This window comes from Eumetopias jubatus, unplaced genomic scaffold (genome assembly GCF_037043125.1).
Source record: "Eumetopias jubatus isolate StellerSeaLion01/CBP00866 unplaced genomic scaffold, mEumJub1_p1.0 scaffold_10, whole genome shotgun sequence".
Taxonomy (NCBI): Eukaryota; Metazoa; Chordata; class Mammalia; order Carnivora; family Otariidae; genus Eumetopias; species Eumetopias jubatus.
In genome coordinates this window covers 87,400,795-87,416,319 of record NW_028274816.1, presented here as the reverse complement: position 1 = coordinate 87,416,319, position 15,525 = coordinate 87,400,795, and the positions used below count along the sequence as shown (strand labels likewise).

At 49.6% G+C, this 15,525-nt stretch overlaps 1 protein-coding gene across 8 annotated transcripts; it reads right to left on the bottom strand.

Moving 5' to 3' along the window:
• Positions 1-3,394: 3,394 nt before the first annotated feature.
• On the bottom strand, positions 3,395-13,105 carry CD300H (CD300H molecule). 8 transcript variants are annotated; one of them, XM_028112470.2, is made up of 6 exons: positions 12,646-13,105; positions 11,823-12,158; positions 8,940-8,993; positions 4,743-5,100; positions 4,297-4,427; positions 3,530-3,615 (listed from the first exon to the last, which is right to left on the bottom strand). In XM_028112470.2, the coding sequence occupies exons 1-5, from the start codon at positions 12,704-12,706 to the stop codon at positions 4,313-4,315; spliced, it is 924 nt and encodes a 307-aa protein (XP_027968271.1). In that variant the 5' UTR covers positions 12,707-13,105; the 3' UTR covers positions 3,530-3,615; positions 4,297-4,312. The 8 variants fall into 8 exon arrangements, with proteins under 8 accessions (XP_027968269.2, XP_027968274.2, XP_027968267.2 ...); XM_028112472.2 differs by having other exon boundaries at positions 3,537-3,615; positions 4,297-4,384; positions 12,646-13,104; XM_028112469.2 differs by lacking the exon at positions 3,530-3,615 and adding an exon at positions 3,622-3,708.
• Between the last annotated feature and the right edge of the window lie 2,420 nt (positions 13,106-15,525).

Sequence of the window (15,525 nt, the reverse complement as noted above, 5' to 3'; positions counted from 1 at the left end):
CTAATAAAACCTGAGTCATGAGACCCTTCAGATGGATATCGGTGGGTCATACCTTGAGGAATGATTGCCAACATGTATCTTGGGGAGGAGAGATAAAGGAAGTTTCCAAAGGAATTTTTTTATGTTAAAGGAGACTTACAGGGTCCTTGGATTTAAACTAACATTGCCTTTTGCCCTTAGCAAAGTATTAACATCAAGGCAGCTGAGATCCTAGAGGAATGTCACTCTGCCTATTTCAAGGACTTGTCAGTGGGCTGTAGATAGTAAGAAAATTTAATAATTTTTCTTCTGTCTTTGTTTCCTACATCAGTCACCACCTCAAATTCCAAGCCAGCTGACCATGTTCAGTAGGGGGCACTGGGTCTCTCTACCACTTCCAGGGGGTAAGAAATCCAGAAGAGCTGTGTGGTCGCTGCTTCTCAATAAAACTGAAGCCCTGGACTAGAGTCAGATGTGTCTTGTCTTTCTTCCTGGTTCCATCCCCTCCCCTGGGCACAGGTGGTGAGGGCCCCGACTTATTCTAGTCTGAACTACCCTGTAGGCTCCAGTCACCTGGTTGCACCTTGAGCTCTGGACCTGTGAATGTCTGGGTCCACCTCTAGTGGAGACACAGTGATTCCTGAGCCAACAGCTCAGGCTGATGAGCAGGATGGGGCTTGGGGACTGAGCAGGCTGTAGGACTCAGCCTGAGGAGAAAAGGCCATCAGGATACAGTGGGTCTAGTTCTAACCCCTGGGTGGCCAGGATCACAGTATTTGAATCATCCAGGGGGACTCAGCAGCTGAGAAGCAATCCTGTTAGACTAGAATTATTTTTATTTTTATTTTTTTAAAAGATTTTATTTATTTATTTGACAGAGAGAGAGACACAGCGAGAGAGGGAACACAAACAGGGGGAGTGGGAGAGAGAGAAGCAGGCTTCCTGCGGAGCAGGGAGCCCGATGCGGGGCCTGATGCGGGGCCCGATGCGGGGCCCGATGCGGGGCTTGATCCCAGGACCCTGAAAGCATGACCCAAACCGAAGGCAGACGCTTTATAATATAGCTTCATAGATAGATAGTCATATATATAGTCATAGATATATGACTATTGCTATATAGTATAGCTTGATATCAGGAAGTGTCACGTCTCCTGCTTTGTTCTTCTTTCTCACAATTGCTTTGGCTATTCGGGGTCTATTCTGATTCCACATAAATTTTAAGAGTTGTTTTTCTACCAGTATAAAAAATGCCATTGGAATCTTGATAGGGATTGCATTGAATCTACAGATGGCTGGTCCTTGATAAAGTGAGTGGTTTCTATCGGATCCTGGACATTCTGGATATTATATTATGCGTCTCTCAATCCTATTAGTCTTTCTTTTTATTTTTATTCTTTAATCTTTCTCCCAGTTTTTTCTAAAAAAATATAATGTAGAGGGACTCTCTATGGCTAACATGATTAGGACAATATGGTAATGAACACAGATAAGTAAGTAGCCTAACAGAATAGAGCATCCGTAAACAGACCTGTTTTTACATGGACACTTGATATAACTCATATAAATGAGGAAAGAAAGAAAAACAATAAAAATGTTGGAGTATGTGGTCATCCATATGGGGAAAAAAGGAAAGTGGTTCCAACCTCACATCATGTAAGAAAAAAAAGTCAGACTCGATGGATCCAGGACTAAATGTGAACTGCAGAATTTTAAAGTATTTAGAAAAAATATAGGAGGATATTTTTATAACTTTGGGATAAGAAAGGTTTCTTGAATATGGTACAAAAAGTACAAACCAAAATACTTTTGATGAATTCAAATACACTTCATGAAGAGTCCAGAATGAAAAGACAAGTCACAAATTATGGGAGCGCATATTTGAAAGCCATCATTGATAAAATTTCACCAACGTGAGTATGAGTCCTATAATTCAGTAAGGAAAAGAGAAACCTGAGAAAGATGAGCAAACTTGAACAGAAGAGGGAATACAACAGGAAGTGAAAAGGTGCTCAGGAGGACACCTGGGGTTCATGCGGCCACACTGCCCACATGGACTGCTGAGTGGAAGCACCGGCCATGGGGGACGGATGTAACGCCTGGATCCCTCTCCCTCTACTTCTGTAGAGTAAATACTGTAAGTAAATACCGCAATCACTGAGCCTGTGTGCATGTTGTCTGTTCTCAGTGACCTTGAAACCTGCATGGGCCTCTTTCCTGCTCACACTTACCTGCCTTGGCTGCACAACCTGGCCACCCTGTGGATGGTGAAACAAAGCACTATTTCAAACTGGCCAAAAGTTAACAATGAAAATGTCTGACAATCCAAGTAGTCACACACAGAGGCAGGGCAATAGGAGCCCTCAGTCATAGCTGATGGGAGCTAAGTGGGGCCACTAATGGGTTTGGAAAATCATCTGGCATTATCTAGCATGGTTGAGGGTGCACAAACTCTAAATCCCAGCAATTCCATCCCTAAGTATGTACCCTAGTGAAATCATTTCACATATGTACTAGGTGACCTGTACAAAAATGTTCATGGCAGCCCTGGCTGTGAAATAAGCCCCAGATGGGAACAACCCAAAACCATCAACAGAAAAATGGATAAATTAGATGTGGTGTATCTTATCTTCTCTCATCTGAAGGGCTGTGTGTCTGGGTAGCATATCCAAAGGCATGAAGGGCTGAAGCTTCTCTTGGTCGGGGTGCCCAGAAGGAGGAAGGACACCCCGAAGCCAGCACTGAGCATGGTCAGGAGCAGGGACACCTCCAGGATGACCAGGAGTAGGAAGTGGACCTTGTTAAGCAGGGACCTGTGAGGGACACAGTGACAGACACTGAGCTGCCTCCTCAAGAGGAGGCCCCAGGTCCCTCCTTTCTGCTCCCAGGTCTCTCTGATCCAAGACCCTGTGGATCTAATAACCACATTTGGGCCAGACTTGGATATCTGGTTATACTCACTCCCAACCCCTCAGCTCAGCAGCTGACTTTGGGCATTAGGTAGGCCGACACTGAGAAGAGAGAGAGGGTTTGCCTGGGCAGGACCTGGTTTCCACAAACAGCTGCTTTATGCTAAGCCCCGCCCCTCCCTTTGCCATCCATACTCCCAAGAACTCAGTTCAGGTTGGGACTGTTTTTGGTGATTTCTCACAGGTCAAGGTCTACATAGGCTGGTGCTAGCTACATAGGCTCTTGGTGAATATTTGGTGAGTGGGTAGAGAAAGGAAGGAATGTTGAGTTGAGAGGCTGCCCTGGGGGTTCTCAGGAGGGCAAGGTCAACGAAAAGCAGGCCCTCCCTCACCTTGGGCTCCTCTGACCAACCAGGCTTGGTGCTCTCTTCTGGCATTTAAGAGTCCTATGGAGTGATTTCCCCCTTCTCCCCGTACAAGCACTATGCACATCTTCATTATATACACAATTGTGTGTGTGTGATATATTTTATTGCATTTTTTTCAAGCTTTTCTGTTTATTTACCAGTTTTTGGCAATAAGGTGAGAAGAGATAGAAGGTTTGGGGTCAGAAGTTCTTCCTCCTCTAGTCTGAGTGGCAGTGTCTCTGGACAGGATATCGATGCTCAAGGAGGGCCGCAGCTTGTCTTCATCAGGCCGACTCTGTGTCCCACAAGTTGCCCACTGAGGCCTGTTGACCCAGAGGACAGCACTGAGCATAATCAGAAACAAGGGTACCTTCAGGAGAATGAGGAGCAGGAAGTGGACACTGCCGAGCAGGGACCTGTAGGAGGGACACGGTGACTGGCAGGTGTTTCCTCCTGGGCATGAGGCCCAGGCTCTGCCTCTCCCCCACCTGCTTTTGTGCTCAAGTCCTGTGGCCTCAAAAGTCAATATCAGTGTCAAAGCTGATTGGTACCAGGGCCGGATGGCCCCACGCTGAGGGCCCCACTCTCCTGTCCTTCTGCTCAAGCCTCCACCTTGAGCATCCAGATGCAGCAGACACATGAGGATGTGGTGGTGAGGAATGGAAGGAAAGGGAGATGAGGGGACCCAGGCAGCTCTGGCTCCCTGAAACTCTCTGAGAGTTCAGAAAGCAGAGGGCACTCAGGGACTGAGCTTCTGGGGCTGTCACCTGCCCCTAACCAGACCCAGGCCTGGCCAGAGTGTGGCAAATCCCCATTCAACAGCATCCCTATCTGCTCTACAGATGGACATATCATAATCCAGGACCAGAGAAGCATCACCTTCCCCATTAAGCACTTCAGCATCCCTCATCTCACTGGAAACAGGAATGTTGGAATGTTGGCACAGGAGCTAGACCTCAGGTCCCACCCCCAGGCAGTGCGGCCCCCTGACTTGTCCACCCTACCTGAAGACTGCAGAAGTCAATTCAGGAAGTTTGACAACAGGGACACACAACCCTGTGAGCACAGGAGGGTGGCACGAGCTCCCTGGTCCTGATAGAGATGCACAGCCCAGAGCTCTCCATGTGGACACCAGCTGCAGAGTCCCCGAGTCCCACAACTCTTGTCAGGCCCTGGGCTGGTGGCAGGGGCCTTGGATGTCACACTCCCACCTTCCCTCACACTCATGGGCTCTCACACACGCATGCACACGCATGCTCTTTCACACTCATGCACACTCCCACCCACCCACCTTTCCCACACACACCCACATAGCCCACTTGGTCCCGAGTCTCTGAGGCCTAAATACCAGGCCTGCTTCTTTTCTCCAGAGTTGAGATTTGCTCAGATGCTCTGCAGGGATTAGCTCACATCCTTTCTTCCATGGCAGCAAAGAAAAGCAGGGTCTTACCTGGGGGAGACAAACACTTGAACCTGGAAAAAGAGGTCAGGCAGGAAACCATGGAGTCCTTCTTCATGCAGTATTGTTGCGATCCCACACCTGTATTTTCCTGTATCGTCTACAGTGAGGTTCTCCAAGGTCACTGTGAACGTGAGGTCCCCAGGATGGTCCACGATGGACACGCGGCCACTTCTCATCTCTTCCTCAGACCCTCTGGTGGCCACAGTCTGGTTCCATAGTGGCAAGCACGGTTGTCGGCACCAGTATTTGGTAAATGTCTTGTATTTCTCCTCGTACCGACACTGGACTCTCAGGGAACCCCCCACAGTGCCCATCACGGTGCTGGGGCCACTCAGAGACAAAGAGCCTGAAAGACACCATCAGTATTTTCTTCATCTGAAGAGCCTGGGCTGGAGGGGCCTTGGGGTTCAGGTCCCCTGGAAGCCCAGACGTCACCCTGAGGCTAGAAGGGGAAGGGGTCAGGAACCAGGGAGGCCTGTGCTGTAGGCCTGAAGTCCTCCAGACACAGGCTTAGGGCTTTAGGGAGTGGAAGGAGCAACACTGAATCTTCTCTGTGCAGTTGCTGCCAAAGGGGGCTCCGGCTGTAAGGGTGCCTGAGTGTAGGTGGGTGGACCCCTCAGAGCAGGGTTCCCAGCTTGCCTCCTCTTTCAGTTGCTTAAGCCCCAGCCTTGAAAATGTGGGGCTGCTTCCTCAGGTCTGGATGAGAAAACATTGTCAGGGATGCTGTTACACCCAGACCCTGACCCTGAGCCAGCATGGTGTCCCCCCACCCCACTCCCCTACTCCCATAGCAAGCTTCCTGCCCACCAGGGCCTGAAAAAGAAACTCCTGACTCCCAGTGCACCGTAGGACATTCAGCAAAACCCCTGGCCCCTCCCCACTAAATACCAATAGCATCCTTCCCCCAGTGGTGAGAGCCAAAATTGTCAACTGGCATTGCCTAACGTCCCCTAGGAGTAACTCATCCCGTCTGAGAGCCACAGCTTTAGGAGAAGAGGGTTTATTCGAGAGAACCTGGGATAGAAATTCCCAGGTAAGAGGGGTGAGCTGTGGGCTCCTGTCCTTGGAAAGTCATCTCTGCTGATGAGCATGCTGTATTTTGCAGCTATTCTTTCGTGGTGTCTCTTCGCCACCAGCTCAATCCTGAAGGGTGAGGGTGCTCTCCCCTCTGTCTCAGCTGCCTCTCAGGTGCTGCTCGATCCTCTCCCGCCCCGGGTTCTTTCTAAGATCCCATGGGACCGTGCTTGCTCTGTACCTGTCAAGCCCCCGAAGCTTCCTACAGCTCTGATTTACAATGATGCTGCCTTTAGTAATCTTAAAAAAATGATTATAAAGTAAAAGAGACCTCAGATTCCCTACCTATGAGTATAAGGGCAAGTATTTAGCTAGTCAGATTTATCTCCTTTAGAAGCAAGAAGCTGGCTTAGCTTGAGGTCTCTTCTGGCCCTTATGTGTATGGCCCCCTTGCTGGGCTTGTGGTGACTTGCCCACAACATCTCTGTTGCTGGAAGGTCACGGCCTAGAACCTGGGCTCGTGTGTTTTTCCTTTGTCTGGCGTCAGTCTTCTTACTGGTCAACCAGCTCCTATGCATTTTCAGACTCAGGCTTACAGACCAATTGAATCATAACTCTCCTTAATTACAGAAAGTCTCTAAATATCATTGAGATAAAAAGTAGGAAAAGAGAAGCTTGCATTGCTGGAGGCTACCTTTAAGAATGAGACTTCTTCCCTGAACTTTTCACAGTCCCAATGCCAGAGTGATAAGCCAAAACGATCCTCATCAGTATGACCTACTTGAGAGTCAGTATAATTTTATTTTTCAATCTGGCTGATCCTAACTCTAAAGGATGGTGGGACAGTGTCTTTTTATGCCTGAAAAGCCCAGTGTCACTATGCAGGATACATGTGCTTGATACAGGCCATCTCAGATTTATCTTAGTAAATGTAACAAATTACTTTTTAGATCCTCAAGTTTATAATGAAATTACTTTACCTATCCCGGTCACCAAAACTTGGTGTTTTAAATGTGTTTTATTTTGTAGTTTATTTTTTAAATTTAATCACCTCCCTAAAGCATTATTAATATATTTTTGTAAAGGTTTTATTTATTTGACAGAGAGAGAGACACAGTGAGAGAGGGAACACAAGCAGGGGGAGTGGGAGAGGGAGAAGCAGGCTTCCCGCGGAGCAGGGAGGCCCATGCGGGGCTCGATCCCAGGACCCTGGGATCTTGACCTGAGCCGAAGGCAGACGCTTAACGACTGAGCCACCCAGGCGCCCCAATATTTTTTTTGAGAAAGAGAGAGAGAGCACGAGCAGAGGGAGGGGCAGAGGGAGAATGAGAGGGAGAAGAAGAATCCCCGTTGAGAGGGGGCCCGATGTGTGGCTCGATCCCTGATCCCCAGATCATGACTTGAGCGGAAGACAGACATTTCAACCGACTGAACCACCCAGGCGCCCCCGCTAAAGCATTATTATTTAAAAGTCTGTCAAGGTTTAAAATTCCACAATGTGTTTGTCTGTTCAGTCAGCTTTATTACGCAGAGTTTCTATATGTTCTGAGTTTTAGTGTCTTATTTTGGGAGTGATATTTTTAAGGGTTTTTGTGTACTTTGATTAATATATCTAAAGGTGAGGAAAATGGGATTAATGTAATAAAGATTTTTTCCTGCTTGGGCTCTGAAGGTTGGCTCTGACATCGGATTACTTTGTATTCTAATTGCCACATTTGTGTTTGCATAGGATCAGAGCAGGCTGGTGAACTGTCCTGATTTTTCCCCCCATTTATAATAAAATATTTTCCTTCCAGTGTTCAAACTCAAACAAGAGAGAAACTGTGTTTATGGGAACTCTTAGAACCCACCATTGTTGATGGGAACTCTCAGTGTGGGACTGACCACAAGTCCCCAGCAGTATCACCTTCAGGGGGCTCATAGTGCAGGGCCCCCGGGGCCAGGCCAGACCTATCAGAGGCCCAGGGACCCCATCAGCACCTGGGATGCATAAACGCCTCTTCACAAGGAGGCTTATGTAGTAAGGGACCTTGTTTTATTGAAAAAAATGATGACTTGGGAAAGAAGTATTATAAGAAAAGCAATGACCTTGGAAATAAAAGTATTTTGCTTTGAACCTTGGCTGCCTTTTATGAACTGATCGAGAGTAAATAATTTGTATATATATGTATATATATATATGGCAAACCCATGAAGAAAACAAGAAGAACATGAATGTAAAGTTCATAGCTTGGATTTCTCAGAGGGGAGCTTGGGACTTCAGAAATATTAAGGATGTATATTACTTAAGCTATGATGTGGGCAACCAAGGGTTGAAGAGTATTCAGTGTTTAAGGAGTATGCATATATTGGGAAAATTCTTTGTGTCTACAAAAAATTGCAGGAAAAGTTACAAAAAAGGTTTACAAATATTCAGAATGAAATATGGAAAATGGCTGGATAATTGGTCAGCAAGCCATTCCCATCCATCAGAAGGGCTGTGTTCCTGGGTGGGTCATCAGTGGGCAATTGGTGTTACTGGTTTTCAAATCAGGATGACGCCACCTCCCCACAGAGCCCCTCTGAGGCCTGTTCACTCAGAGGACAGCACTGAGCATGCTCAGGAGCAGCGGCACCTCCAGGAAGACCAGGAGCCGGAAGTAGGTCCTGCTGAGAAGGGACCTGTGGGGGACACAGTAACAGGCAGTGAGCCACATCCTCAGGGAGTTGCCCTGGTACCCTCCACTTTCCTTCTGTCCCTGTGCCCATGTCCTGAGGCTACAACAGTCCATACACAGATCAGTCCCAGGAGGTTCCATGGGCAGGGCAGCCCCACACAACAGACCATGCCTGTGACCTTTAGCCTAACAATTGCCCTTGAGACAGGATGTGGACATGGAGAGGGCCTGGCTATTGGAGTGACAGGAGGGAGACCCCAGGGAGCAGGCAGGACGTGGGCCAGGAAAAGGGTTCTACGTAAGCCATCCCCATTGGGGGTTACCCTGTCTCAGGACCAGAAATCGGTGTCAGGGTATTTGTCTGATGTCTGCTCCCCACAAACAGTGTTTCCCATGAGGGATCGGAAATGTGTGCTTTAGTCCCGGGGAGGATCTGGCACCTGTGCGGTGCCTCCAAAACCTTGGCCTTGAAATTCAGTGGTTCATGATGGAGGGAATGAATGACCCCACTCACCTCTCCACTCCCTTAGAGGCCTGGTCTTCAACAGCATGACCCTCTGGCAAGAGCCTGGGGGGGAAGGGGGAGCAGAAAAGAGAGCCCAGGGGCCCCCAGAGCACCTGGCTAACCTGGGCTGGGTCCTGAAGGCCCCCTTTGCAAAAACACTTGCACTTGCTCTTCCCTGTCTCTGGAGCCTGATTTCTACAGATACCTGAGTGATGGCTCCCCAAATCCTACAGGTCTCCAGGGAAATGTCCTCTCACCGGCCAGGCCTCCCTGATCATTGTGTATTAAATAGCAATCGCACCACCCTGAAACTCTCCTACACATGCTCTCCCTGACCCATATGTACTATTGCCTTCAAGCATTCATCACGAACTGACATTACTGCCATACATACTGATGAATGTGTTGACTTCTTCACTGTGTGAATTTCCCAACTATTGTCAGAGCACACAGTGAATTTCCCAACTATTGTCAGAGCAGGATTGTGTCTAGGTGGCCCAGGGCTGTATCCCTAGAAGAACACCTGGCACTTGGTAGGACTTCCACAATTTGGTGTGGAGTTGGTAAATAAGTGAGGGACCTAGGCCAAGACAGTCACGCCCACGTTCCTCAGCCCTCTGTGTTGCCTAGAAATCACCCAGGTGTCAAAGGTTTCCAGCTGTTAGTCCCTTACAGAGGATGTTGACTGGGACTGGGGGACTCCTGCGGGGTTGTAGTGCTCCACGTGGGGGCTGGCAGGGTCCTGTGAAGACCTGGGGTTGATGAGGGAGCACAAGGCAAGCTGAGTACAAGCAAAGGCTGACACCCCACACCCTCCCCTGGGTGGGACATGGGATGTTCTTTCAGGAAGCTCCCAGCTGTCTTCATGTTACTGCCTTGCTAGAGGGAAAAACAACCTTAACATTGACAATGGCAAGGTCTCCAGTATCCTGTGGGTCTTCTTTAACATATGAAAATCCTTCTGAACCCCCCCTTTTCCTTACCTCCCCAAACTCCCAAGTATATAATCAGCCACCCCTCGTAACCCCGGGGAGCAGCTCTTTCTGCCCACGGGTCCTATCCCCAAGCTTTAATAAAACCACTGTTTTGCACCAAAGACGTCTCAAGAATTCTTTCTTGGTTGTAGGCTCCAGACCCCACCCCACCAAACCCCATCTATATTCCAAAATGACATCAGGGTCCTGGTGGGCCTCACGGAGCTGGGAACTGTAGTGAGGATTGAAGGAGAAGCCTGTGTCAGGCCTGCTTCCTCCCCCGGGCTCTCCCACTCTCTGTCAGCTGTCTGGCTCCGAATCACCTGGTCCTGGTCACTCAGGCCATCTGGACAGATGTCCTGGCTCCACATCCCCCCACAGCCACATCCAGTCTGACTGGCACTCAGGCCCTCCCCTGGCCCCTTCTCCAGGTGCACCATGCCCAGGTGGGCGATTTCAGAGGCAGAGTCATCCTGCTCACCGGGGCACGTGAGAGTGTGTGGAAAGAGCAAGGGCTCCGGGCTCAGCCACCCCGCACCTTGTTTACCCTGGCAGAGGATGGGGTGAGCTTTACTCTGTAGAGATTGATCCAGAGCTGGGGGTGGGGCAGGCAGAGTCCTTAGGCAGGGCTGATGTCTGGAGTGAGAATCATGCAACAGGGCACTCAGCGGAGTCTACACTGAATGGTGGGACCCTGGCACTCAATGCACTCAGGCCCCAAACTGTCAGCCAGACCCGTGAACCTGGGGTGCCACAGGACAGAAAGATAGACAGAAAGAAAGATCTAGAGAGACAGACACACATCCGGGGGACCCCATAGAATGTGGCCTGTCCTGAAGCCAACTGGACAACTGGCTTTCCCTCACCCCGCTGGTGGTGTCCGAGGATGCTCAGCCCCTCACTGTTAAATAGGATCCCACAAAGGGCCTGGGAGGGAAATGTCCCGTGTGAGCGAAACAAAGACCTACAAGAAGGACCTCGGAGGAACCAGGGACACCATCAGAATAAGAACACAGGATAAAAATCTACCCACTTAGATGGATGATCTCCATGTGGTTTTTAGGAAACAAAAACAGGGTTCTAGTAAAGAATTCTTTGCAGCACAAGGAAGTATATTTGGGGTCATAAGACCAGAGAACTCATTTTTCTCATCCTTCTTCTCCTTTGTCTGAGGGGAGATTTCAGGGGTTTCTCTGAGCTCCCTCCTGTGGGGACAAGGGGCCCGAGGGGGAGGGTCAAGCTGGAGGGGGAGGGAGGTCCCCAAATGCTCACAGAAGCCCCACATCAGGGTCTGGGGCTCCTTCCTGGGGCCCAGTTCAGGCTGCCGCAGACCCCCAGGATCACAGCGTTGAGGCTGGTGCCTCAGGAACCATCCATGCCACACTGATGTCCTGTTAGAGCCCGGGTCATGGGCAGCCAGTAAGGGAGAAGAGCGAATGCCCTAGGAGTTCCGTTCCCCATTGGGAGGACAGAGAGCGGTCCAGGAAGAGACTCGGGTCCCTTTCAGCGTGGACAGGACCCTTGTCAGGACAGGAAAGCAGCCGCCCCCAGTCTCAGGGCCATTCCCACTGCCCACCCTTGGAGAGTTTTAGGCGTGAGAGTGTGTCAGGGTGGGGCACTCAGAGGCTCCTAAGACAACCAGAGGTGTTCATAATCTTGTGTGAGTGTGCAGACAACAAAACGCCTGCAGAGACACTTAGACACACACGGACATATACACAGACACAACACATGCGCGTGCGCACACACACATACACAAACACACACGTGCATATTCCTGGTGTTCGAGGCACCAACCCCATTCCCATCCTGCTCTTCTGTACCACACCCCACCACTCTCCTGCCGGGGTGGGGGTGATCAGCCCCAGTCTCAGGCAGCCCTGGTGCTGGCGCTGGGGGAGGGACGTCCACAGCTCACCTGGGGTCACAGACACCACAACATGGAAGGTGACGTCGAGCAAATATCCTGGGAGCCATGATGTATCGATCCCACACCGGTATGTTCCTGCATCACCTTCTGTGAGGTTCTCCAAGGTCACTGTGAAGGTGAGGTTTACAGGATGGTTCCTGATGGACACCCGGCCGTTCCTCACTTCTTTATCTGACTTTTCAATCTTCACAATATCCCCCAAACATGGGCTCTTGCACCAGTATTTGGCAATGTCTCTGAATTTCTCCTCGTACTGACACTGCACGCTCAGGGATCCCCCCACGGTGCCCGTCACGGAGGTGGGGCCACTCAGAGATGAACAGCCTGGAAAACACAGCCGAGTGTGGTCCCTCACCAGATGGGCCTTTGTGAAGGGGATCTGGGGTCATGGTGACCCTGGAGTCCCCGAAGGGCCCTCAGGGTCTGGAGGAGGCCTTGGCAGGAGACTGGCTTTTCCTGAGACCAAAGGGAGGGGATTTTTGCTCCCTCCTCACAAAGTGGCACAAGGAGAGTGTGTCCCTGATACGTGTGCATGTGTGTGTCTGTGTGTTTGTGTGTGTGTGTGATGCACCCAGACCTTGTTTCTGACTGTGACACCACAGGTAATGGTGGTCACAGGTGCCCAGCTCCTCAGGGCTGCTCTGTCCACTATAGTGGACATGACTCACCTGCTTTATGCACTGAATCCTCCTGGTCACTGCTGAGGCATGCTGGCCAATCCTAGAGTGTTCTCTGCTCTCCTTCCTCCTTCCCCCTGTCTCCCTCCCTCCTCTCAGGGCAGACTTCCCTGCCTAGGCTCAGCCCTACTCACCTGGGACCTGCAAAAGGAGCAGAGCTACAGGCAGCCACGGCCTTCTGTCCCCTGGGGTCATGTCTACAGCACAGACGTCACCCACAGCAATACCAGGTTCCTGAGGGGGGACAATTTCAAGCCTCCTCACAGAGGGTCCAGTCTCCACGACCCACTTCTGCTTTTTGAGGCCTCTTCACTTCCTCGTCCAGCCTGTGTTTGGTCTCACAATCTTCTTCCGCATTGGCTCAAGCTGGTCGAGGTGCAGGAAGCTCGGGGAGAGGAGCACCACGGACTGAGGCAGAGTCCTGGGCCTGGTGCCCCGGGCTCCTCTCAATCCCAGTGACAGGACAGCTCCTGGTCCAGGACTGGATTGGGATTGCTGTCTCCCTTCCACAGCCCACAGCTGCTCCTCTCTCTGTCCACACTCACCCCACACAATGGAGCTGCACTGGAGCATTTCCTCCTCAGTGGAGCTTCCTTACGCCCATGACATGTCACTTCCTTGTGGTCAGGTTGGACCATGTCTGGGGTGGAGCCCCAGTAGCCCATCTTCTCAGGCATCGGTGGTGCCTGCAGGGGTGTTAGGACCCCCCAGGCTGCAGCTCTAAGCACCCACAATCCCCATGGGACCCCTGCTCTCCTCTGGCCACACAAGTTGGCACTGTGACCTCAGATACCTTCAAAGGTCCCATTAGGGTTCTGGGTTCCTAACCAGGGTACAAATCCCCCAGGCTGCGCTTCCCTCCTGTGTGTTTCTCTGTTCTCAAGACATGGACATGGAGCAGCCATCACCAACCCCGTGAGCATCTCACATTTGACTCTTTCTTCTTTGGAAAGTCCACTCTACTGTGACTCGCAGGGCAGAGTACTGGCAATGGACAAGAGGGTCCAGAGATTGAAGGAGCTGATGGGACGATGGGGACATGTGAAGTTGAGGCTGGGCTTCTCCTCTCCATCCAGTGTCACAAGGGACCGTTGTGTTACAGGAGTGTGGTCTGCCAAAACACTGGCTGCTGGTGTCCCTTTTGGGTTCACAGTGGTGACCGGGGACCTCTTCAAAGTGTAGAGTTAGAGGATGGTCCTTGCCAGGAGGTGGGGAGTTTTTTTCTAACTCAGAGTTGCTCATTCTCATGACTTGATAGGTTTGGGGTGAGTTTACACTGGAAATGGTAGGGAGGCAGGTTAAGGTGCAGGGCCTGACATCTTGCCTGGGTTATGCCAGCTCCTCAACCTTGTCACGCACAACCAGGTCTATCAATTTCCCCCTAAACACTCTCTGCCCAGATCTGTTCCTCCTCTACACGATCTTTTCCTGATCAAAGGCAACATTATTCCCAGAGTTATTGTAACCAGACCCTGTCACCCCAGATTCCTTTCTCTGCCACTCCCCATTAATATGCCTCCTAGCACTCTCCACCTGCCCATATCCCTTCTTCCTCCTGACATTACAACCATCCTCTCTCCTCTCAGTGCAATGGTGACATCCCTGTTCTTCCCAATCCCCTCGTGCCTTGTCTTCCTTCTGGTCCACTCATCAGCAAGAGAGCACGTCAACAAAAGTCAGGAGTAACCAGTACACCCTTTGTCCCCCGCTCTTCAGATGAAACCCACTCTCCTTGCTTGGCTTACATGGCCTGAGTGGGACCAGCCAATCACGGGTCTGCATTTCTATCTTGCTCCCCCACCTCAATGTGCCCCCTGCTCCAGCCACAGTGCCCATCCTTAGGCCCTCCTTAGCACCTGCTTGTCCCTCTCTTTGGATCCTTTGTCCACCTCTTCTCACTGCTTATTCCTTATTACTCTTTAAATTTCACCTTGGATGCCACTTCCTTAGAAAGGCCTCCCTGATCACTCTTCCTAGGAGTTACCCTGTTGTCTCAATCACCAACCCCTTTTCACCATTTGTTTCCTCCATAGTTCAGCAAACCTTGTTAGTATGTTTTCTTTTGGTGGGTTCTATCCATATCTCCCACCAGGATAGAGCTTATATCATAGCAGCAATCTAGGTCTGTTTTATTCATCCCAGAATGACCTGGTGCCCAACAGCAGTATGTGACAAATGGTCGGCTTATGATAAATATTTACTGAATGAACAAATGAGTGATTGAGTGAATGAATAAAGACTGAATTGGGCATGGAGCACTGGGTGTTATGCACAAGCAATGAATCATGGAACACTGCATCAAAAACTAATGACATAATGTATGGTGATTAACATAACAATAAAACACTAAAAAAAAAAAAGACTGAATTGGCTGCAGACATTGGCCCTAGGCAACTGTGGTCCAATGAGATTTGATATCTATCACAGAATAACAAATTCCCCCAAAACTTAGTGGCTGAAAACAATAAACATTTATTTTCTTACACTTCCTGAGGGTCACAAGTTGTGGTCAAGATGTTTACCAGGCTATACTCATCAGAAGGCTGCACTGGACTGGAGGACAATTTTGCCTGTTCATCTTGTATCCCATGACCTGATGAACTCACATCTTAGTTCTATGAGGTTTTGTAGATTGCTTGAGATTTTCTACATAGACAATTATGTCATCTGCTAAGAGGGACATTTATTCTTCTTTTCTTTTATCTACGCCTTTATTTCTTTTTCTAGCCTATTGTAATAGCCATCATTTCCAGTGCTAAGGTGAATAACAGTGGTGAGAGTGGGCATCTCTGCCTTGCTCAGGACCTTAGAGAGAAAGCATTTAGTTTTTCATCATTAGGTATAATGTTGGCTGTATTTTATTTTTAGATGATCTTCATCAAGATGAAGAAATTACTTCTAATTTTTATGAGTTTCTTTTTCATCGTGAGTGGGTGTTAGAATTTGTCATATGTTTTTTCAGTGTCATTTGATATGATCCTATGATTTTTCTTCTTTAGTTTGGTATTATGGAT

Coding starts and splice junctions, on each gene's coding strand:
- CD300H (XM_028112466.2), bottom strand. CDS start 12,706: ATGACCCCAGGGGACAGAAGGCCGTGGCTGCCTGTAGCTCTGCTCCTT. Junction 8,994..11,822: donor TGTGGTGTCTGTGACCCCAG/GTGAGCTGTGGA, acceptor CTTCCCCCCCAG/GCTCTTGCCAGAGGGTCATG. Junction 3,709..4,742: donor CAAGTGTTTGTCTCCCCCAG/GTAAGACCCTGC, acceptor TCCCTCCTACAG/GTCCCTGCTCGGCAGTGTCC.